Below are 23,840 nucleotides of genomic sequence, written 5' to 3'. Positions count from 1 at the left end.
CCAGTCTAGAAGTGTTACAGCCCCAGAATTTTTTTTAGCATAAACCCAAACAAATAGTAGGGAAATCTAGGTACTACTCCAAGTAGGTTTTATCATAGTAGAGCTTCCTCATCAGGAACCCAAATAAATTTACCCATCTCAATTTACCTATATGTGCATGATCATGTATATTGGTCTGTAATAGTTCAAATAGTATGAACTTCTAACTCATTTTCAAATTAATTTTATAAACAGAGCAAAATACCAAGTTTTAACTCCCAAAGGAACACAGGTTAAACAGAGCCAACAAATGGGAACACCAGGAAAACATTTATTTACAGAGGTTTTCAAACAGAATAAACTTAGCTTTACAGATAACCACATTTAAATACCTATTTTAAATGTTCAATTTTATCCAGGTAGTATCATACTTGTTTACCTTTAACTTGTTTAATGCTTTTAAGGGCATATTTCAGCGTCGTTAGGACACTAGATTTGCCTTTAATTCTCTTTTCAGAAGGAAGGTGAGCTTTCAGCTCTTGTAATGTTTTCAGCAATTCCTTTTGTGTTTTGGCTTTAGTGGACTGCTCACTACTGTAAAATTGAAGAAAACAACAAAATGTCATTTGAATGCTTGAAGAGACACACCATCCTCACAGATGCCCAAATATGTTGACACTTGTCACACAACTAAAATTGTACAGATAGTCACATAAAATTTTCCAGTAATTAGTTTCAACATTCAGACTTAACATAACTCCTAAATTAGCTAGAATCATTTAAAATTAAATGATTTGCCACCATCTGAAGTGTTATTGTAAAATGTAATCTTTATATTACATATATCCAAACACAGATAATTTAACTTTTCTTAATTTTCTTTTTTAGTGATATTAATTCATTTCAAACTCAAACTCATAGAAATGTTTATGGACTTTAAAGGAGAGAAGCAGGAGGTTTGTTCAAGTCTTCACCTCCTCAAGCAGGTTCTAATATGAAAGGTCCCTGAAAAGGGAATGACAATGGGAGAACATCAAGTTAACAGAACAAATGGAGAAATCCTTGGAACAATGTATCCCAATTAGGAATGGCAACACATTAAAAATACATAAAGAAACTTGACTAAATACACAACAGGGCAAAAAATCAGGAGGCTGGAGACAGCAACTGCATTCACATTTCTTAGGTGCATATTTGGAAGTGCTATCTCAATGCAGAAGGCTAAAATACAGAGATTATCAGTTCCAATGTCAGAAAATTATCACCCTCCTTCATATCTTGATCTCTCTCACCATTAAGAGATGCTGGCAAAATCAAAAAGGAAGAGAAAAGGAGCTAGGGAAAGGGAAAAGAAAGGAAAGGGAGGATGACAAAAGACAGCAGGTGGATACAAAGCAGTTAAAAGGGGAAAAAAAAAAACCAAACAACTTTGACTTTCTCTTTTTAATACATTTTAAAAGCTAATCAGTCACAATTATCAGCAGCATTCTACAGCTTTTCTTAAACCTTTGTGAAAACAAATTTTTTTGCCATCAAAAGGAAGGCCTTTCTTATCACCTGATTGTCACGGCTGATAGCACTTAAGAAGTTACTCTAAGAAACCCTGTAGAAACAATCGACTTGGCAACTGCACTGCAAGTGCTCAACAAAGTGGTTTCAGCTCCCAGATAATTTTCACAAGGATTTCTGAACATTGTCCTGGAAGTTTGCTAAAGTTCTTCAGGTACATCAATCATCTGACTAAAAAAGCTTGGAGAGCTGGCTAGTACTAGAGAACACACATTGTTCTTGCTTACATTGCAACGTACTATGAGAAGCCTTCCATTTATTTAAGCAGTGGTCATTTTGTACTGACAAATAATAGTAAAGAATAAGACAAAAGAGTACAGTATTCTCTTGGGAAACATTGTGTTCGTGCTGTATATTAAAATCACATCTACAGTGTGGCTTGACAGTTTGGACTGATGCAATCAAACAGGTCCTTGTTAACAGAAGAACCCTCTATGCTGGCAGTAGAGAAAAAAAGAGAGGGAAAAGATTATGAAACAACTCAGCATGCTGCTGGTTTTGTGCTCACTGAGTATGCTTTATGAGAGTGGTCAGACTTAATTTTACAGGAAAAGAAACCTTTGTAAATTCACCTACAGCAGCAGCAAATAGAGAGGGCAGGCCTCCTTGGACAGTAAGTTATACAACACAAAAATGTTTTATCAAAGATCAATGCTGTCAGGCACAGTAGCCAACGAAACGGAAGGCAAGACTTGCAAAGGATAGAATAAGTTCTGCAAAACAAAATGGGAAGCTCCTATCTTTATGTTGACAGCAAACTGGAGAAGTACCTACAGATACTAGTTTAAGCAGTTGGTTGGTGCCAGTATCTAATCCAAAGCCCTGTAGTTTTGGAATCAAAGACTAAACCTATAGCTTATCAGCCTATTTTAGTCTTCTCTTTAAAGATCATTCTCTAGATATCCCCAGTCTCCCATTCCCAAAAGATGATCTGCCCTGTAACCCTGTAGCACTGTGCCCAACAGCGGGGGAAAACACTGCACCATCTAGTTTTGTATTTATTTCTGAGCAGAAAGCTATTAATCAAATTTAAAACAAAGAGACATCAGAAAACCTGTAATAAGTAACCTTCACCACCACCCTCCCCCCCCAAATCTTGCCATGAAGAAAATGGAACCAATGGCAAAGGAAGATTAAGAAATGGTTTTGGTTCACACTCTTTCTCGTACTAAGCAGCATGAACTCTAGAATACAATTTCCAATAGAAAACATACCCTGGAACAAGATCTCCAGGTGCCTGCAGGGCAGACACAGAAACTAAGTTCATCAAGATCCAAATGGTGCAAAGGGGTAATTGCAATTTACCACTTTTCCATTAACCGCATTAGATAGAAACACTTTCAGGTAGGCACATGTAGATAGGGGTCTTAACATCAGTATGCTATATATAGCTACATATCCTTGATCTACTCAGGATTAGGTTTTGTTCTCCTGATAGGAGCTGACTTAAAAAAACCAACAAGTACAGTAGGGCACTCTGAAGTGTTCAGATTTGAGCCTTCAATGCTATCAAGTTTCTCAAGGATATCAGGGTCAGAAGTACAATTCATACAAAGGATTCCTGTAGCTGATGTTGGTTTGTCTTTACAGACTTGAAGCTTCAATCCTGGCGAATGGAACACAGGAGAGGCAGGTGATATGGCTGCGGACATCAGAACGCACCCAACTCTCAGGATGAATTCTGATGTTGAAAACACTTCTAGATTGTCCTCAGGCAAGGGCTTTAGACTAAATTCAGCAGAAAATTTAAAGAAAAGCCTCAAAAAACCCCACTACAGCTGAAGCAAGCGAACCATAAAACTGAAATTGCAGAGTTAAGCTACCAAATCAAATGTAAGATGTAAGCTACCAAAGTAAGATGACTTGAAAGGTGCACAACTTGCATGGAACAGCAACAAAAAACTAATTCAACCAAGGGGTTATTAGGACCTGCTACTGATTATGGACAGGAAAAGAATCAAGGATAGGACAGGATTTCTTGTGTACTCCTCCAGTTTCAGCCAAAACAAAAATCCAAAACACAATGCCGTTATATACATGCAAATTACTAAAATATATGCACATTAATTTACCTGCATCCACTGCTAGACTGATTGTGTTCAGAGTTTGCAATCATCAGACTAAATGCATTTGAGCTTGAACTAGAATAAGGAAAGAAAGATTAATATTGGTAAACCTAACAAAACTTTCTGTTCATTATAACTTTACGTTTTCCTAGTAATGACTATTTAGAATTAAAAAATACTTTCAAAAAATCTGCTTAGTGCAACAACTGGAAACTATAGCTGTTATCTATTTGCCTAAGAAGGTTGTTCTTCCTGTAGCTTTGCTCTGTACATTAAGCTAATTAAAAGATGCATCCTTACACATAAGAACAGCCTGACACTTTCTGATTAAAAATTTTAGAAATTTAATAGAAAAATCTATAAATAAGGCAAATTAAACACACAATGACGAGAAGACGAAAATTAATCCGGGCCAGAACACTAGACACCTTATCTTTATAAATTATAACACATTACACAATTTACATCATTCAAAAGCAGAAGTTAACTAAAACTCTCAGCTTCAATCTGAACAGGATACACTTAATACTGTAGTTAGTATTCAGAAGTTAGATTCAAATTGAAAAAGCCTTTAGTGACAAAAACAAAACTGACATTTAATATTAGCTACTACCTTTTATGACAGTCTGAAGATTCCATAAGCATTGCTGAATCTTTCCCATTTTCATCAGATTCATGGCCATGAGAATCATGCCCACTTGAGTAGTTTTCATTTGTGTCATTTCCACTGAAGTCATTTCCACTGGATCCACTGCTCATTTCAATATCTTCCTGAAGAACTTCATGAGAGTGTTCAGGCTTTGTCTGAATGTCTGAATCTTCAGCAATCATCTGGCTATGGTTATTGGCAAGTCCAGAATAATCACTCATTTTCTGTTGCTCTCTTAAAGAGAATGACAAAGGAACGTTTTCACTGATACCAGGTTGCTGCTCAGGGTTCTGCTCCTCAGTGCTGGAGTAGAACCCCCTGAACTTGATAGAGTCCATGGGACACTCATTAGAAACACTGCCAAGACCAAGAGCAAATCAAGCCATATTCAGAATTTTCTCTCTCTACAAATGGTGTTTGGAAGTGACCAACAAATCTGAGGAGGAAGGGAAGGAAGAAAAAACAAAATTATTTTCTGTTTGCTGACAAACTGTAATTCCCACTGACTGATGAAGTCAAAGGTGGCGATATTCATGGTTAGTATATTCAGCATTTGCACAGTGAAGAGTAACACAACTGCAAACCTAGCAATATTTTGTTGTACAAAAGGTATTTACTCTTTCTAGCAAAAGTCCACTCAAAAAGAGGAAGCGGAATAAACATGAAAAATTCCTTAAAAGTTTAAATATTCACTTGTTTTCTAATCTCCTACTTAACACTTGACAATTTTACTGCCTGGATTTGGCCAATAGCTATTATTGTCAGTGAAGCCATTCCCCCGGTTTTCCAGTTTACCCTGATGAACAAAAAGATTCCATTCAGACATGAGAGGATTGCTTGCTTGCTTTGGAGGTTGGTTGGTTTGGGGTTTTTGTTTGGTTTTCAAATGCATCACCTTGTTTTTTTCTTTTAGGATCATTTCTGTCATTTTCTCCAATTCTTCACGTATATTTTTGTACAAGAGCCTTACAGGTAGGTAGACTGGTCAGGGAAACTGCATAAGCAAACCTGCCTATTTATCAACAACAGAAATCCTGCAAAAAAGGCTGAGAACTTTATCTACTGATTACCACCATTTGGGGGGAGGGGGATATATAATAAAAACCCCTCTGCGTTGTTTAGAGAAACAAGCTTAAAACTAAACAAACAAAAATCCCTGCTTTGAAAGCCAATTCTAATGCACCAGGGTCAAAACTAGCTTGAAATGAATTAGGAACAGACTAATACTGAAGAGCCAAAGAAGTACTCGAAAGCAATTAAACTTTATGAATAAAGATATTTAATCCAAGGCATTTCCTCATCTATGTCAGCAACCAGAGACAATACTGCAAAATCATGAATTGAGATTCTCTGAGCAATGTAATTCAGCATCAGGAAAAAAGGGGTTGTGCTTAAAACAGCAGAACCATGTTTTTCCCTTCCTCTTTGCTCCCTTAAAATATTCAATATTACAACTGTTGACTAATAAACTTGACTGGAATAACAAAGCCAATGAAGAAATTTGCACCTAAGTTATGCTAATATTAACTGCAGCATCTCCTTTTAAACAGACTCATATAATGCATTCATTTATTAGGAAGCCTGTAACAGAAAACATGAACTTAATATTCATTTAAAACACACTATGATTCAACGTCCCTCCCCCAAGAAAAATTTTGAAACTCTTTTTCTTACCCTCCTAATTGCTGTTTTTCCTGACATTTTACATTTATTTTGAGTATTTCAGAAGAAAATACTACTCATCTCCTCGTTTGGCCAAAGTAATATGCAAGATATCTGTTGTCATTTGAAAGAGGAAGTGTCGTGTGAGAATATTCATGTAAGTTATCAGCAATGGTATACAAATATATATAAATAGTGTGGGTTTTTTCTCCTTTACAAGATTTTCATTAGTACTTTATTTAGCTAATAAGCAAAACCTCTTTTGTATAGAGTAAAATATACTGACATTTCACTTCTGCATGTATTCACTTCAAGTACTCTAATCCAGACTGAAGAGACATCCTGCTGTACTGTTGCATTGAACAGCAGCATGCAGGCAGTAAATCACACTTGAGTAGGTTTTTTCTGGACTAAGCCTCTTGTGTTTAAAAAATTACATAACTAGAACACGCAATAAGGCAGTATTTACTCTTAGATGAAACTCCACTACTATTTTAGAATGGTACCTACTCTGGTGACCAATGATTAACTAGATCAGACAGTTCATCTTGGTTTTAATCTCTCAGGTAGATAAAGCTCACACTTTCACTTGCCTTACTTAGCTAGACATTTTAATGAGGTTCTGTCCCTGTTTAGAGTCCCCTCCGGCCACACATGCTCCTCATGAGCCTGACTGGTCAGTGGTATCCATGCTACTACCTCCAGTATCACAGCCTGTACTTAACAATGCAGTATTAACCATGAGTCATTTTATCTGAGAGTGAATGAAAATGTCAAAGGACACAGGAGGGTGAATACAGAGGGTGGCACTGGAAATTCCTACGTGGACAGCATAAGACAAACCTCCTGTTACTGTAAAAGTAAGGAACAATTTATAAACATGTTGATTTAGTGCGAGGTGTCCCTGCCCATGGGATGGGGGTTGGAACTAGATGATCTTAAGGTCCTTTCCAACCCTAACGATTCTATGATTCTAATCCATTTTCACCCAGGAAATGCTCTTATCATTACTTCAGGTATTGCAGAAGTATGATCATCTATCTGGTTAATTAACTGAAGTCACTCAAGCAGCCACTTCTCATCTGTCACCTGTACTATGATGCCTCAGAGGGCAACTCAGAGGTTGTAAAGTTCTATAAAGTTCTATAGAGGATTCAGCGAGTAAAGGTACTCCAGCAAACTACTCAACTAGCAATGAAGGCTTTTTACCTTCTCAGTGCAGGTTAAAGGTAATCCTGGAGATCATCTAGAGAGATCAATTTGTCCAGTTCAAATACCTGCATCAAAATTACTCAACCTCACTGTGATTAAAATGAAGCTTTTGGAAAAAAAGACAGCCACAGCATCACCTGAAAAGGAGGTCTGACATATAGGAATTAAGGTGAGACTAGACACAACTCTATTCTGTACCAAAGGCAGGCAGTTCCTCCTGTTTTTCTGACCAAATGGTACTTATGAAGAGCTTTAGATACAAGAGAAAAAGCACAATGCCTCATTGAAAAAACACCAGCTGCTAGTACACCATGTCACGAGATTTCTTTAGAGGTAGAGGGTGGGAAAACAGCACTCTCGTAAAAACAAACAAAAACACAAAACAAACAAAAACCCAACAACCAAAAAGAAGAAAACCAAACCCAAACCAATCCACCAACCAAAAATTTGAGGCTGCTATATTTAAATCCCTTAAATAAAACTACATAAATCATTATTGATAGATCCATAAGCATGAACTTCTAGACAACAGACTTTTAGGGTAGCCCTAAATTCCTTAAAGATAGTTACTCCAATATTCATAGAATAGTTAGGGGTGGAAAGGACCATAAGACCATCCAGCTCCAACCCCCTGCCATGGGGCAAGGATGCCTCACAGGAGGCCATGTCACCCAAGGATCTGTCCAACCTGGAGCAGAACACTCCCAGGGATGGAGCATTCACCACTTCCTTGGGCAACCTGTGCCAGTGCCTCACCACCTTCACTATTACAGTAACACCTACATCAGGAAAAATGCAGTATTTATGGAAAGAGCAATGACTGTACTACAGCTTTCCTACTCCAAATGCAAAGATTTTGTATTTCAGTCTTTAACTGTGAGAAACCTCTTCTGAATTTCAAAGTCAAAGCACATTACATATGCCATAGTATTTTCAGGCTCAAGAGCTGTTTGCAAGTACCTTTCTGGAACAACCTTCCCTTGGAAAATTATTTCCCCCAAATCTTTTCTTTGGGGTTTCTTAATTTCTTTGGAAGTTTAAGAGTCAATGAAATTGTGCCCTAACTAGCATGTAGAGTCTTACGGTTTGAAATCCTGAGCTGTTAAACCACTGATTATTTTTTTTCCACCTCCAAATATCAGCCATTGTCTTGTCTCCTCTCTTCTTTCCCTGACAGCTAGTCTAGCTTCTGCCAGGGATCTGTAGGAACTTCAATAGTGCTCTTTAGATGCACTATTTCAGTGGAAGATAATTGTTCCCAATATACATACATAGGCTGTCCAGTAACTCTGATGGAATTTCCTGTATTGCCTTGAACAAGAGTTGAATAATTTCAATGACAGTCAAGATTGCAGGGGTTTTAAAATTATTTTTATTGTAAGCAACGAGTTCAAATTAAGTGAATCACCAACAGAAATGGATATTGGCCTATAGCAGATATCATGTGAATTTTCTTCCTCTTGATACCTTGCAGTAACTTGTGTCAGGAAATATTTAAGTTGCTTTACTTCTGTCTCCAGCTAGTAACATGCCAGAGCTTCTGCAGCTTTGCCTACAGTACGTGTCTATGTGATTCCTACATGACTGCATTACAGTAGTATGATTTGGAGCCTGAGGACAACGGTGCCAAAAACAAAAGTTAGTATCTTGGTTAACAGAGAAGATACAAATTGGACCTTTTTAAAGATATCTTTCAAGAAGAACTGACTCGACTCCTTGAGGTGGAATGGCGTTCTTGGGCAGCACTGGAAGATTAATGCCACTGAAAGGCTTTCTTGCACAAAATATTTTCTGGTTCAAAATCTCAAAAGCTTCAGGGCCAGAGGCACACACCAAAGTAAGTGATACAGGAAGAATAAACAGGAGTGAACAGGAAAAATATTATGAGAGACTTCAGCTTGTAGGGAATTAAGGACAAAGACTGTTTTTAAAACAAGAGCTCCAAAGTAGCAACATTAATATACGTCATAAATTTGCAGAGATTTTCCAAGAGATTGGAACTACAGCGGAAAAAAAAAAGAACAGACTTGCAATTACCCTACACCATGCTCTATGCCTGTAATTTTAGGCAAGAACTGATGCATCTGGCTAGACTCTACTCTCAGGCAGAGGAAGACCTTAAGTGGAACATCTGCATGCATTCGCAAGCACAATAAAAACACTTCAGGAACACAGAGGGTCCGTCATCCCAGCGAGATTAATTAGCGTTGAAAGTCAAAATGGCATAATAAATTGCACATATTCATCCCACTTACATACTTGAAAACCACCTTCAAATCAATAACCAAATGAGAATGGAAAGGTAAAAGCTAGCATGCTTTCCCAGCCTTAGCTCTCGCCCATTACCATAGTTTGAGGAAGATAATTGCATCTCATACCAAATAAAGTAAATAAGTGCAGACAGTCACATGGAAACAGAAGAAATGCTCTTCTGGCCTTGATCTTGAGAGAAGTAAGTTAAGCCAGTTTGTTCTTTATTTTCTGCTCCATCTTTCTAGAACTTTTAAGGAATAGTGTCTATTTTGACTGCAAATAAAAACTTTTTGATCTTAAATGGACACCAGTTATGCTTGATTTTAAGGCACCTGGCTCACAAAAAAAAAAAAAACACCAAAAACCCCCACAATCTTTTTGTGTCTTCTACACAGAGCAAGATTCTCCAAGTCATTCTGACAAAGACAGAACTCCAAGATCCTGATGCAGTGTATGAGAAAGGCAATATAATTCCACTGAACCCTAAGGACAAATGGAGGCATTAATATTCCAGGTCAGATGGGCAGAAAATTTCTGCTTATTCATTAGCTACAGTAGCTCTATTATCCTGCAGTAAGACAATGGAAACAGCCTGAACTTTAGTGTTCCCAGAAAAACATACCACAATATGTATGGACAAACACTTGAAGAAATAATGGGTTTATGCTTCTGAAAAACCCTCTTAAGAAGGTCTGTAGAACACTAATGAGGGAAATTTCTTTTGAAACTCTGGCATTTAAACCCACAAATCCTGTTCCAGCAGAGACCTGACTACATTCAGAGAACAGTTGTTTTTTTTTTCCAGATTTCTTTCCACACAAAACGTATCATGTATAGCACTGGTATTTAAAGAATGAACAACAACAACAAAAAAATCCATTATCAAAATAACCAAATTCAAGGACTAAGAAGAAAACAGATGAAGATTTAAGTCTAAATTTGCAATTAATATGAACTTACCAATATTCCCAAATGAAGCAAAAGGGATACCACAGTTTATGTCTATACTGTAGATGTATTTGGAGACTCTTAAGTGTACTAACACTAACAGAAGACATTCCTAATGGTCAGGACTCAATTTTCCTCAAGATCTTAAAAGCAAGAGTTTCCACATGTCTTCTAGGTGGTTGTTTTGCAAAACTAAGTTTTCTCATTTGTATAACAAATAACTAGCAAGGATTTAATAATGTCATGCAGTTTTAGAGAAAATTGAAAATTAACATCTACAATGAATGCATTCTCCCTGTGCAATCAGACAATAATTAAACATTTGGTAGTAGCAAAACGTTTGGAAAAAGTGTTGAAAAATAAACAAAAATCCCCAAAGCAACTTGTCTCACTGTACAGCTTCACCACCGATAACACTAAGAGCTTCCTCTTTTATGCCAAGAGACAGAACAATTAAAAGAATGTCTTTGTTAAGACATTTTCTAGGAAGGTGGGACATGGAAAGATATAGTATTCTCAGGCTTCATTATAAGAAAAAAGAACACCCCGAATTTATAACAGCACCTATACTGAAGGAAGAGGTCAGCACAAGCACCCTGCATTCCTAGCAAGGATGCTTGCAACCACATTGTTTCTGTAGTGAAGAAACTTAAACCTGAATTTAAGAATAAGTACAAGTTTAGGCTACAAATGTTTTCCCTTCAAGTAAGTAAACTTGCAGTTTTTACCAACAAAAATAGTTCTGAATGAGTATATACCTGACTAAAAGCACAGTTCTAAAACCAACACAGAACAACATATTTTCTGCATAAGCTCTAGCAGATGGGAGGCAAAGCATCTTTCTACTAATATTAACTATAACAATTACGCATGTTTCTTACCTGTTTTTTTTTGTATGGGAAGTTGGTGAAAGTGTTTATCAAGCTCCCTCCTAGCTAGCATCAAAAGCATGAGGTGCCTAGGTCCAGAGTCTCCCACAAGCACTTAATTCTTGTCTCATCCTCTTGTTCTGGAAACCTTTCACCATTACAGTCCGGACACCTCTATAACTATAAAATATAAAAGAAATACCTGGGCCCCCCAACAGTGTCCTCTTCAAACAGATACCAGATTGATGCTCACAGTTATGCCATGCCTATGTAGATAAATGCTGGTTACACATTAAACTGTCATCCAGATACCAATTTGCATTTTAAACACTTTTAGTTTAAAATAAGGTCTTACAGAGTTTTAAAATAAAACAAGCTTCTACACTAGATAAAACACCTCTTTCAATTCATTATCAGTATGGTATCATATATACCATGTAGAAGCACAGTACATACATAGTCTGTATGGGCTGACGTGACCACTAAGAAGGAAGGGCCAGCCTCTCCAGTAGAGAGAGCAAAATGCTTGATGTACTCAACAGAAGCTCCATGTGCTTAAGAAGCTTTGATTATCTCCAAGATGGGTATATCCACAGCCTCTCTGGGCAATCTCGTGCAGCGCTCACCCACCCTCACAGTTTAAAAAAGTAGTATTTCCTTCAATTCAGAAGTCTGTACTAACAATTCATCAACACTATTATTCTTCCTAATAAAAACAGTTTGCCAGGAAAGACACCAGGAATTTCAACAGGAAAAAGAATATTTGAAAGCTCTTCTATTAAATCTAGTGCAACAGTTGGGTGGCAAACAATTACATAACTTCCAGTGCTTCATTTGAATATGCAACAAGAACATTTGGAACAAAGATTTGGCACAGTGTTAAATCCCAAGCCAACCATTTTGGAAAACAGCCCATGGTAACAGGCCTGAATTTAAAATGCTGCATGCCTACCAACTGTTAAAAGTACATTTGTGTTGGCCAGACTTAGGGAAGAATTTATTCACAACATTCCATTCTGCATAACGTTACAATTTGAGTCTCATAACACAAATCTGTGTACAGTAGTTTTTTTTTAAATGCTTTGCCTCTATCAAAAAGTGATAAAAGAGAATTTAAGTTATAAGCTCTGTATCTCTGACGATGACAAGCATCAGAAATTGCTCTATCTGAAGCCACTTGCTTCAGATTTTTAGCTTGGACACTGAAAAAGCAGGATGTCTTTCAGCACTAGTTAAATCCCAGTTTAAAGGCAGCTTTTCCAATTTCCTCACACTAGCTCATCTCCCGGTAATCTGTATTTCCTTAATGGAGTTAGGTTTCTATCTTCACTAATCAAGATGTTCAATGAAATCAGCCACGTCTTGCTTGACTACTCATGAAGTGACACAGCACGTTAAGGACTACAGCAGTTTCATGACGACCATCGTGACAATTTAACAAACAAACTAAAACTGTTCACCAAAGCCTAGGTTTAAAGGGGATATTCACAATAGCAGTATATGCAATTTTAATTTGTATCAGTTTCGTCTAGTTAATGCATTTAGGAACACATTAAGAAACAATGTCTTGCCCTTATAAACTACTCAAAATTCTCATGATAATTTTACCATTTAACTGAAAGCTAACACAAATCTACACCAAAAACATTTTTATGTTGAACTTAATACAAGAAATGAAACCCAGGCACTTCATCAGTTTGAAGAATTAGAGGCAAGTAAACCAAATCTTATGATTTTCTACTATTTATCAGAGGAAACGCATAGATATGCCCAAATCCCAAAGAACTAGAAGAATTCACCTACGTATGGCACCTCAAGAGGGTCTTTTTGACAGGAGTATTTGACCAGTATACAAAGACTACAGTACTTGGGACATTTCCTTTGATACCAAGATATATCTATTCTAAGCACAGAAGACTTCTATTATTAGACAAGAATGAACAATCTGCTTCAGGGAACACACCTGTATTGTGGGATCCCAACCAATTTTCTGTATAGACCTGAAGTCACACCTAAAGAGAGAAAGTTGTCAGTTTTAAGAACCTATACAGATCACATTCTGTAGACCTAGAAAAAGAGCTAGTTTTTATTTTATCATTTAGACTAATCCAATACTGTCGCATTAATCCTCAAAAATCTGAGTTACAATTTCACCTGTTTTGCAATATTACAGTACTGTTACCCTTCTCTTTCCTGTCTGGGGTCAACACTGTCCCATCATCAGATCACACATAACAAAACAGCTCAGATAAATGTTCTTTGCATCACAGATGACATACTTCCATCATTCTCCTTTACACTCTCAGCTGTTTCCATTTTTTTGCTCTGATAATCATCGATTTTTCTTCATTTTCCAAATATCTCCATAACTCCAACTGTCTAGTCTGCTCTCAAAGTACCATACATACCACCTGAGTTGCAATAAGCTTTTTTTGGGTCATCAGCTTCTCACACATTGAACACACACATGCATCTGCCAGTATCTCCAATGCCTTATGTTCAACTTCTCAAACAGAGAAGTTTGAAGAATAGTATGAGCCCACTAGAAAGTAGACCACAAAATACTGCTGGAAACTATGACCTTAAAATTCCTTAACATACCTACAAGAACACTAGAAAGACTAGAAGTTGATTAATAAACTTCTGCACAGCAAATACTGCAGATATCAAACTGGATACTACATTAAATTTCACTTTCCTAAATGTTTAGGAAGCCACATAATTGACAAGTGCTTCACGATTCATGTAACAGGTCTTTAAAAACATAATGCTCCGAGTATCATTTTATTTTTCAGTATTCTGAAATTACAGCTCAAAAGAAGCACACAAAGCAGCAACAATGAAAAAATCAGTTCAGACTCACAGAGAAACAATCACTTTCTTGGGATCAGCATTAGACACTCACCTTAATGAGTTTATTACTCAGAATCTTTCTGAATCTGAAAGGGTCAGCACCATATAGTCCTATTAAAAAAAAAAAGTTTTATAAGCAAGATAAAAAATTACAAAATATAAATCAAGTCAATTTAATAGTGTAATACAAGCCCAGTGATGTAAAAAAAAAAAAAATATTCCACAAAGCAACCACTTGGAAGCTCATTTTCAATGTAAATGATTCTGTGAAATACAAAATGAAAGGAAATGCAAGAAACTGAGGGACCTGGACAGGCTGGAGAGGTGGGACCCTATGAATCTCATGGAGTTCAACAAGGCCCAGTGCAAGGTCCTGCATGTGGGTCGGGCCAATGCCAAGCACAAACATAGGCTGAGGGAGACTGGACGGAGCAGCCCTGATAAGAAGGACTTGGGGATGTTGGGTGACAAAGAAGCTCCCCATGACCCAGCCTCAGTGTGTGCTTGAGCCCAGAAACCACCCGTGTGCTGGGCTGCATCCCCCAAGGGTGAGCAGCAGGTCAAGGAAGGGGATTCCCCCCTTCTGCTGTGCTCTGGTGAGACCCCCCAGTCCTCATACACCACTGGGGCAACAGCACAAGAGGGACATGGAGCTGTTGGAGCGAGGCCGGAGGAGGCCAAGGAGACGCTGCGAGGGCTGGAGCAGCTCTGCTCTGGAGACGGGATGAGAGAACTGGGCTGGTTCAGCCTGGAGAAGAGAAGGGTCCTGAAGGGGAGAACTTAGAGCAGCTCCAGTGCCTAAGGGGGCTACAAGAAACCTGGAGAGGGGCTTTGGACAAGGGCCTGTAGTGACAGGACAAGGGGGAATGGCTTTAAACTGACAGAGGGGAGATTGAGATTAGACATTAGGCAGAAATTCTTCCCTGTGAAGGTGCTGAGGCGCTGGCACAGGGTGCCCAGAGAAGCTGTGGCTGCCCCATCCCTGGCAGTGTTCAGGGCCAGGCTGGATGTGGCATGGAGCAACCTGCTCTAGTGGAAGGTGTCCCTGCCTGTGGCAGGGGCTGGAACTGGATGAGCTTTAAGGTCCTTTCCAACACAAAACAGTCTGGGATTCCATAAAATGTTACTGATTAAAATGTTAACTATTATTGCAACATAACTTCTAAACTGGTTCCTTAAGAAATACACACAAGAGCTATTCACCAAATTCTGTTTACTTAATAAACATAGGAACCAAGTAAAATTCCATCTCCATGATCTTCATTTATTCTTAGAACATTGTTTAGATAATACAGATATCAACACAGTGCATTTCAAAATCAACCACTCACTTATCTGAGATCATCTTAGCTGAAGAATGAGTATTTTCTAGTGTAAGATTTGGAATTACATATTTGAATTAGAATTTCTTCTTCCACAGATTATAATCTTAAAACACCCACCACAGAAAGAAGCTTCCTTAGCTATGTCCCAGAGGTCCAAACAGGAAAAAAAAACAATCCCTCAATCCTCAAGTGATGGTTCCTACATGAATCTAAGCGTATGTCACCAGTCACTTCTCTTCCTGAAGCACCCATGGCACCACTCTTACTTAATTTCCTTCTAGTTTTAGACTAGTTGTGTTGGTTTTAAAGCTGCTTATTCTCCCCATGAAGTCACTAATAGCAAAAAGTTAGCCTGAGGTCAGAGGACAAAGTCAACTCGGTTTTACTATGAACAGCATAGTACCAGCACTTTGCTGAATTTACCAAATTCAACTCATGGAGAGTCAATCTCACCTATGCTCTGCTGACTAACCTGGGCCAGCTCCTGACTCATCATTTGCTCTCCTGCAGCTATAAGCAGCCAAGTACCAAAGTAATCTCTCCTCCTCTTCCCACCCCCAAAGCAGTCAGAGCCAGTCCTCCAACAGAAATTGCTCTCTTTTCTGCCAAAGCAGAAACAAAGCTTATTTTAACCCTTTCAGGTAATTACTCTTTCTTCCATTAAGCCCACCACCTGTGCTCAGGTCTCCACAGTGGACGTGGACTGACCATACCCAAAAGTCAGCAGAAACTGTCTTTGTCAGGTTGATTATTTCACCTTGAATAATAAACCATGGCTCAGAGCTAAGCTTAGCTGCCAGCAGGTTTGGCATTTGTCATTAAGAAAACCAGTGAGCACATACATGCACCTCTGTCAGACAAAATGATTGGTGCCTGCACCAAGACATCTTGTGAAGAAGCTAAAAAGCGTCCCTGAGACGCCCCACAGCCAGTCTCTAGACATCCTTCCTTCCAGTCTTACAATAGATACCTTCTTAAAAGGCGAGCTAAACCTCTTTGTATTAAGTGTGTATCTAAAAAGACATTTGATTTTCTTTGTAAAGAAAAAAACTATTCTTTTCCTGAATGGAACTGGAGAGATTATTAAGCAGGAGATATGCAGTCAGAACTCTAATATTTGCATGTCAACTCTCTCTAAAGTGTCTACAACACTATATTTCTACTTTAATATCTGCTCATATCTCCATTAAGCAGTATGTTTGCACGTTTACTGCTCTCCTTCCTTAAAAAAGGGCAGATTTTCACCATGAGGTATTCGATTTACACAAGTTTCAGGGTAATGCTGCTCTTCAGACACTGCTGCAGCTCATACCAGTTAAAAATTACAGTCAGAACAAAGTCCCATACTAGACGACTTTATGCCAAATAAATTCGCTATTACTAATACAGCCCCTACTGCATCAGTAATATACTCCACAGAGCGCCGCAACCTCAGAAACATCATGTTCTTGTCCTACGAGTTGGCTGTATCAGTACTGAAATCAAGAGTCACAGAGGAAACCTTGGTAGAGATGCAAAGAAATCAGTGAAGCACTTTATATAGTGAAGATCTTTGTACAATTAAAGAAACTAAGCAGCAGAAACACCAAGTACGTGTAGTAAGGTCAAACACAAAAGCCATACTAGGATACAAAAGCCGCAAGGAATAAGGAGGACAGGAACTCAAACCAACAAAAAAAGTACTGGACATCCTCACCACTTCATCTTGTCTCTTTAAGCTTAAATTACAAAAAATTACAGGTGTTATTTCACAGTGAAGTGCCTCTGGTTGAGGACTGGATGTCTGAAAGGCAGTACAGCTTTGGTTCGACTTCTGAAAGCCATCTATACAAGGAGATCTCTATTCTGTCCATGAGAAAAATGACAGCATTAAGAATTACCATGGTACACTCAAAACCAGGTGGAAGCAAACCCCCAAAGTCTTTCCCTGCCAGTTTGATGTACTAATGAGTTCTCTTTCCTGCTGTCACGTCTTTCCGTCTTTTCTTTACTCCTGCTGTCACGTCTTTTCTTTACACTGGTACCGCTTGCACTGAACTTCTGCAGCCTTGCTCAGATCATCTGCAGAATAATCTCATACTCTTACCCCAGTAAACATTCTCTCTGTGTGTTTTAGTCCACTCATCATGTTAACGGCATGTAGATTCTGGACCCCTTCAGTATCCCTAATAACTTTTGCTTTCTGTTGGGAGAAAATGAAGGAAAAAAAGAGTCATACTCCATAATTATACCATTTCAAGGAATATTAATTTAGCTTTGCTTCTTTTTGTGTTCTAAAAGCAAAGTTACTGAAATTCAACTGCCAAAAATAAAACACAGAGACACCAGAAGGCTCCTCTAGGACTACTACACAATACTTCAGCAGCAGCTGAAAACATCTGTACAAAAACTTTTCCTGTCCTTACAGCAGCTTCACACACAAAAAAAATTCTCATAACTTCACTTGCATTTGTGGATAAGTAGGGAAAATATGCTCTTTGGAACCTCAGCCTTAAGGAACTTGCATTAAACAGTACATTGCTGCTGCTGTCCCTCAGGAACTCTGAGAGGACCAGTTAAGAGAACTCTGTGCTGGATTGGTACAAGCCCAGTGCAGGCACTTAGACATAAAGACGCTATCTGCACTTAAATGATAACCTTAGAAATACCAACCAAAAGCACTGAAGCCCAATCTGCCTGTGTTCCAGCACTGCTGGAGGCAGAGTACCAGCATGCTGCACAAGCATGCCTGGCAATATACTAAGCCACTTACTGAAGTACCAGATCACTGTGCGTATGCTCGGGCATGTGGATACCCATGTGTTAGGGTGCTTTCCTACTACATATGGCTGCTGGCTCACTGTCAGCAAAGTGCTCTAAATAGTGGCTTCAGAGCCTCTCCACAGCCTTTGCAGACCCAAACCATCTAACCGTTCTTCATGTTGGTCTTCTCTGCCTGGGGCCATAAGAAATCACAGCAACAAGTCACATAACATTAGCCTGTAAAGTGTGCTTTTGGCTGCTGCATTCTCTTTTCCCATGCCTTCAATTAATTTGGTGAAGTACATGTCATCTCACCTGTAGCTAATAAGAAAACAGCCCCTAAACAACCACTCTAAGCATCAGAAGGTGGAATCGTTCTTTACTAAGCAACAACTAGAAAGCAAAAGGTCTAAGGTCTGGCTTACTACCAACAACACGTGCAGTGTTAGCAGCCTGGCAACTGCTGCAGCAGTGGTCAAGTTTAAGGCAGTCGTTAAAGCAGAAGAGAGAACAGACACCTTGCACACAAACCACCAACGGCATAACCTTCAAGACAACTACTATCTGCATCCAGGCTCATCCCAAAAGTGCACATCAAAGCCCTTCAGTATAATAAAACTACATCACAAAGAATACTATAGACATTAATTCATTTCCTGTTCAGTGCTCACCAAGCCCAGGTTACCATCATACATACTGAAACACTTTAAAACTTGGACAACAGGCATACAAGTGGATGTGGAAAGTACAAACGCAGAAAGACAACCCAGTTAATCTCTGTAATCCACCATCCTCATAGAGGAATTCTAGGCCATAGTACCAGAACTGGACACACAAATTGCTTTTCAAAAACACCTGATTATCTACTAATTATGATGTGGTAACATTATGAGCACGGAACAGTGTCTACAGGACATTCCTGCCAAGTATTTCACAACACCTTGCTAAGAACATGATGTTCCCTTTTAACATAGGCCAACCATAGCAACTCTATACATAAAACACTATAGTTCACCTAGACAAGCGATAATTTACTTGTTCTACTGGCTACTGGTAATCTACCTGCTTTTAAACCACACCAAATATACCTCATCCCACAGCAATTCGTAGGATGTGCATATACTTTAAGGGGTTTAAAAAGTTTTTGTGCAGTAAAGCACGTTTTTAATACTTGTAAAGTTGTTGGAGAAATAAGGGTGTGTCAGGAACCCAGGAAAAAGAAAACTGGTTTATCAGTCTGTATCTAAAACAAACACTTCCCGGTCATAACAAAGTCTGAGGTAAAAGAAAAATCCAGAACTCTATTTCCAGTCACTTTCCCAACTTCACTCTGTTCTCACCCTATGGCTAAACTCCGTCATAAAAGTAAAAAACTAAGTTACTCAAAAATGTGATTCTTCAGAGAGGAAATTTATTACTATAAAAATGCATTATCCTGGGACAGGCTCAAGTAAATGTATTTGATAAACTGAGCTGTTACATATTTCAATCTCCTGACTGGGGAAAAAAAAAAAAACAAAACAAAACCCAAAGAGAAGAGAGATATTACGCCAACAGTTGCCATAATATGCTGTCTCTTTAATGCCTCTCTGGAAACCCAAAAGGAGTAAGAGTAAGCTGTAAAAAGGAGGATTAGATTTTCACAGATAGCATTCATGTGTTAAAATGAACAGAGGAAGCCTACAACAAGTCCTACCAAGTGGCAAATAAACAAAAAGCCCAGCAAAACCACAGTCTTTGGCTCATAAATTAAACCAGAAAATTCACTGAATCTGAAGGAAGTGCAAAGGAGCCAAAATCCTGCCTTCCATTCCTTTAACTTCTTGACTAGATCAAGCCAAATAATACTTCTTCACAAGGCAGGACAGACCATGCTCCTTCACTGCAGTGTTGGACATTATGCCAACTATCCAACTAAAGCATTCTCCCCTCTACCTTGAAATAAGCATTTGAAAAGGCCAAAACCCCACCAAAATGGAATCATATTACCTTTTTCTTCTACTCTAGGCCACAGGCCCTGGCTTTCCCTTTACATCCTCCTAGCAAGGTAACCAACCTCTACAGTCCAGAACAAGGACTCCAGACCTCGGGACAGTGTCCTAATCACAAAACTAGCGGCAAGCCTTAGATGAGGTAAGGACAGAGTCCAGTTCTCCAGTGAAACTTCCTCACTTTGCAGAAGTAATGCAAGTTTCAGTAAGAAAGGGCAAAACCAAACATCACAACAGCACACAAACGCACACAACCATAAGCAAGAAGGAACTTGATGTTAAAGCACAACAGGGACACCCTCTCTGACATGAAGCAAATTCTAGGCCCTGCTCCGATTTTGCATTTAAGATCCACTGTGTAAAGTGCATAAACACTGCACAAGGCTGAGATCAAGGACACATACAGATACTGAGACACCCTAGAAGGTGGGAAAAATTTGAGTTTCATCAAATGCTATGCCCTCAAACAATCTAATATGCAACAAGATGCGTTTGTGGAATGGAGCCGCACCACTGAGGCCTTCGTTTGAGCTTGCCATCCTTAAGTTTTATCAACAACCCTATATTATCAAAACAAACCGCTTGCATTCAAGTAGATCATCATTGTGATTCATTCAAGTTTTACCCTGACAAAAGCAAAAGCCAGCTCCAAAAGATAGCTGCTGTTTTGACAAATGATAACATTAACTGCCACCTGTAAATAAACTGTGCTTAAAACAACGCTGACAACTTGAAACACTTCCTCACTAAACTAAATTAATTCTTTACTTTTGACTTGACCAGACAACCATAGCGCTGGGGTCACTACAGAACCTCTACTTTTTCTTCTTTACCTGTAAATACATCAGTGGCAGCTATGCAATCCCAGATATACAAAATTGTAAAACTCAGGGTCTTACATTTGGACAAAAAAAAAAAAACACAAAGAAACCTCACAGCACAGAAAAATAAAAATGCTTCGTGAGAATCCTTCACAGACACTGTCTCAGCCAAGCTGCTGTTTCACCAGAATATGATTTCCAAGTACCTGACAACTCATACTGACCTCTCTGCAGACTTTTTGAGCTCCTGCATTACACAGAGAAACGCCATACCCTATCCCAACCTATTACAGAAAGTTGGCTTTAAAGTGTCAACCTGACTGTTACCACTCCGCTCATCTATTTGCATGAAACTGTACTTACATAAACTGTTTTGTAATCACACAAGTAATAACATGCAATTAATGTCAACAGGAGCACAACCACACCGTTTCACGGAACAGAGTGTCCTTAGACCTACACCCAGCACAAAACCCCACAGCACCTGTTGCCCATTCTACCTGTAGCTCACGCACCCCAGTATCACACCGAGATGCGGTTACTGCCCGTCACACAGCTCCTCCCATGAGCAAAGCCCCCCAGCCCGCTGCGTACAGCGCTGTCCCTACGAGAGAGACCACAGGTCGTGCTCACCGGGCCGGGACACGTGTGTTCCCAAAGGTGCTCCCCACGCCTACTCCCGCTCCCTCCGAACCCCGGCGCTGACCTTTCGCACAGATGCGGCGGCTGGAGCGGAGCCCCGGGCAGCGCCGAGGGACCGGGCCCGCCGCCACCGGCCGCCCCCCACACACGGGCCGGAAGGTCGCAGTCGCCCCGCCGCACTCTGGCTCCACACCGGCCTGGCCGCCACGGCGTAGGCACTGCCGCCCCGCTCCCTCCCTGATGCGGGGGTTCCGCCGCCCCTCAGCGCCCCGGAGCGGACCCGCACGGGCAGTGAAAGGGCAGGGGTTGCGGAATCGTCCCTCGCAGCCGCTCCGCTGCCCCGTGAGCTGTGTGGGGATATCTGTGCCTCCGGACACCCCCTCCCGGTCCGACATGGGCTGGGCTGGGCTGTGCTGTGACACCCGCCCCGCGCGGCCCGGTCCGAGGAGTAAGCGCAGAGCCGGTGCCCCGCTCGGTCTGAGGGGGGTGTGTGGGTGCCGAAGCCTCCCCCCGCTGCCACGCTCCCCACCGAGCCTCAGCGCCCCCACCACAGCGATCCCGGGGGAGGGGGGACACCGTGCTGCCGGACACCCCCCCCCCCGTGCCCCGCCCCGCCGGTGGCCCCGTCCCGTCTCCCCGGCAACGGGAGAGCCCCGGCGCGCGGGGTTACGTAACCTCGGCCCAGCGGGCGGGGAAAGGAGACGGAGCCCCTCTGTGCACGCATACCCCCCACCCCCCCGTCGCGGCTGCCGCCCGCTCCCGCAACCACCGGAGCGCCCACAGCCTCCCCCGTACACCGGCACACCCGCGGGAACAGCGCCCGGTGTAACCAGACTCACCGCGCACACCACGTCCACTCCGCCCGACGTAGCCCGGCACCGACTTCATACAGGCAGAAACGTGACTGAGCCCGCAGAGCCCGCCCCACCCGCGCGGCCATTGGCCACGGGCGCGTGACGCGCGCGGGGGACGCGGGCGGGGGCGGGCCGCGCGCCTCCCCCATTGGCGGGGCCGGGAGCCGCTCACTTTACATAAGCCTCACGTGTGGCACCATGTTTCCACCGACAGCCACGATCGCCTCCGAAACCGCCCCGCCCCTCCCGTCCCTTCCCCCGCCGCGGACGCTCCGCTGCCACCACCACCGAACCACTCACCGCCCCGCCGCACTGCCTCCCGCAGCCACCCCGCCGCGCCGCGCTCCTCCGCCGGGCCTTAGGACCGCCGAAGGCAGATGTTACATCACGCCTCAGGGAAGCGGCTCCGCCCCGCCCCGGAGGAGCCGCCCGTGACGTCAGCGCGCGCGCCCGCCCGCCGGCAGCGGGGGCGCGCGCCCGGACCCGCTGAGGTGGGGAAGCGGAAAGGCGGGAAGCGGATGGACCCCGCAGCAGCTGCTAGGTCTCCTTGGTGGAGGAAGAGGAGGCCGGGATCCCGCCGAGCGCGACCCGAGGACGGCAGGAAGCGCTCCCCCACGCCTCCCTGCAGGAAAAGGCCGCTCTGGGGAGGGGCTCCCAAGAGCCGCCGCTGCCGGGCCTGGCGAGAGCCCGAGGTGGGGGGAAAGGTAAAGTAGCCGGTTCTGGAGAGCCTGGCGGCCCCGCTGAGAGGATGCTGAGGCGCTGGCTGCGGTGTGGAGACACCAGCTGGAGCCTGCGGAGGGTGCCTTGCTGGCGGGTCGGTACGCTTACATAAGACACAGGCGCCTGTATCCCGTTTTCTGGTGTTGACGCCCGGCTGGGTGCACGCCCTAAAGTTTCGAAACTGACCCTGCGTGCTGATCTGAGGTTGCCAGGTCACAAACCAAAGGGCAGGACAGGCGAGCGCAGAGCTTCACCTTTGTCCAGCACCGTCAGTTAGCATCAGTTTGAATAACTTCAGAAATGGTTAAACATAAAAGAGTTTCTGAGGCATTCAAAGTATGTGCTGTTCCCTTGTGGAAAAACTAGTGCCAGATATGCTAATTATCATACTATTACTTTCCCTTCCAAATGTATAAAACCCCAGGTTTTCATATTTACTGGGCGGGGGGAATCCCCCCTTCTGTTCCAGCAAAACATTCAAAGAGTATTGACGTTTCTCATCATAGAGTGAAATAATAAATAAATTGTCTGTGATGCTGGCCACACAGGTTTTTGCTCAGGCCCCTGTGCCATCCGAGGTTGTGGTGAGAGAGAACCTGGGCTCTGAGTTGCTGCAGTCCAGCAAATTGCCCCCTGTTAAAGAGTTCAGTGTGTTGAGTGGCACTGTTCTAGTCTCCACATCTTC

At 41.5% G+C, this 23,840-nt stretch overlaps 1 protein-coding gene across 5 annotated transcripts in view; it reads right to left on the bottom strand.

Moving 5' to 3' along the window:
* PER2 (period circadian regulator 2) overlaps positions 1-22,498 on the bottom strand; it is a 46,929-nt gene extending 24,431 nt beyond the window's left edge. The window contains exons 1-7 of one of the 5 annotated variants that reach the window (XM_057429322.1): positions 22,421-22,498; positions 14,113-14,171; positions 13,171-13,219; positions 11,410-11,473; positions 4,228-4,699; positions 3,621-3,689; positions 419-573 (exon numbers count right to left, since the gene is read on the bottom strand). In XM_057429322.1, coding sequence (XP_057285305.1) covers positions 419-573; positions 3,621-3,689; positions 4,228-4,601 — 598 coding nt within the window. In that variant the 5' untranslated portion in view covers positions 4,602-4,699; positions 11,410-11,473; positions 13,171-13,219; positions 14,113-14,171; positions 22,421-22,498. Of the gene's footprint in view, positions 1-418; positions 574-3,620; positions 3,690-4,227; positions 4,700-5,937; positions 6,135-11,409; positions 11,730-13,170; positions 13,220-14,112; positions 14,172-22,420 lie in introns of those variants that run through there. The other 4 variants (XM_057429318.1, XM_057429319.1, XM_057429320.1 and 1 more) reach the window with 4 other exon arrangements.
* Between the last annotated feature and the right edge of the window lie 1,342 nt (positions 22,499-23,840).

The sequence above is a fragment of the Pezoporus wallicus genome, unplaced genomic scaffold, assembly GCF_028554395.1.
Source record: "Pezoporus wallicus isolate ANWC-B61680 ecotype Strahan unplaced genomic scaffold, APGP_CSIRO_Pwel_v1 contig_593, whole genome shotgun sequence".
In the NCBI taxonomy this organism is placed as follows: domain Eukaryota; kingdom Metazoa; phylum Chordata; class Aves; order Psittaciformes; family Psittacidae; genus Pezoporus; species Pezoporus wallicus.
Note: the sequence above shows the minus strand (reverse complement) of the source record. Positions and strands in the feature narration are given on the sequence as shown.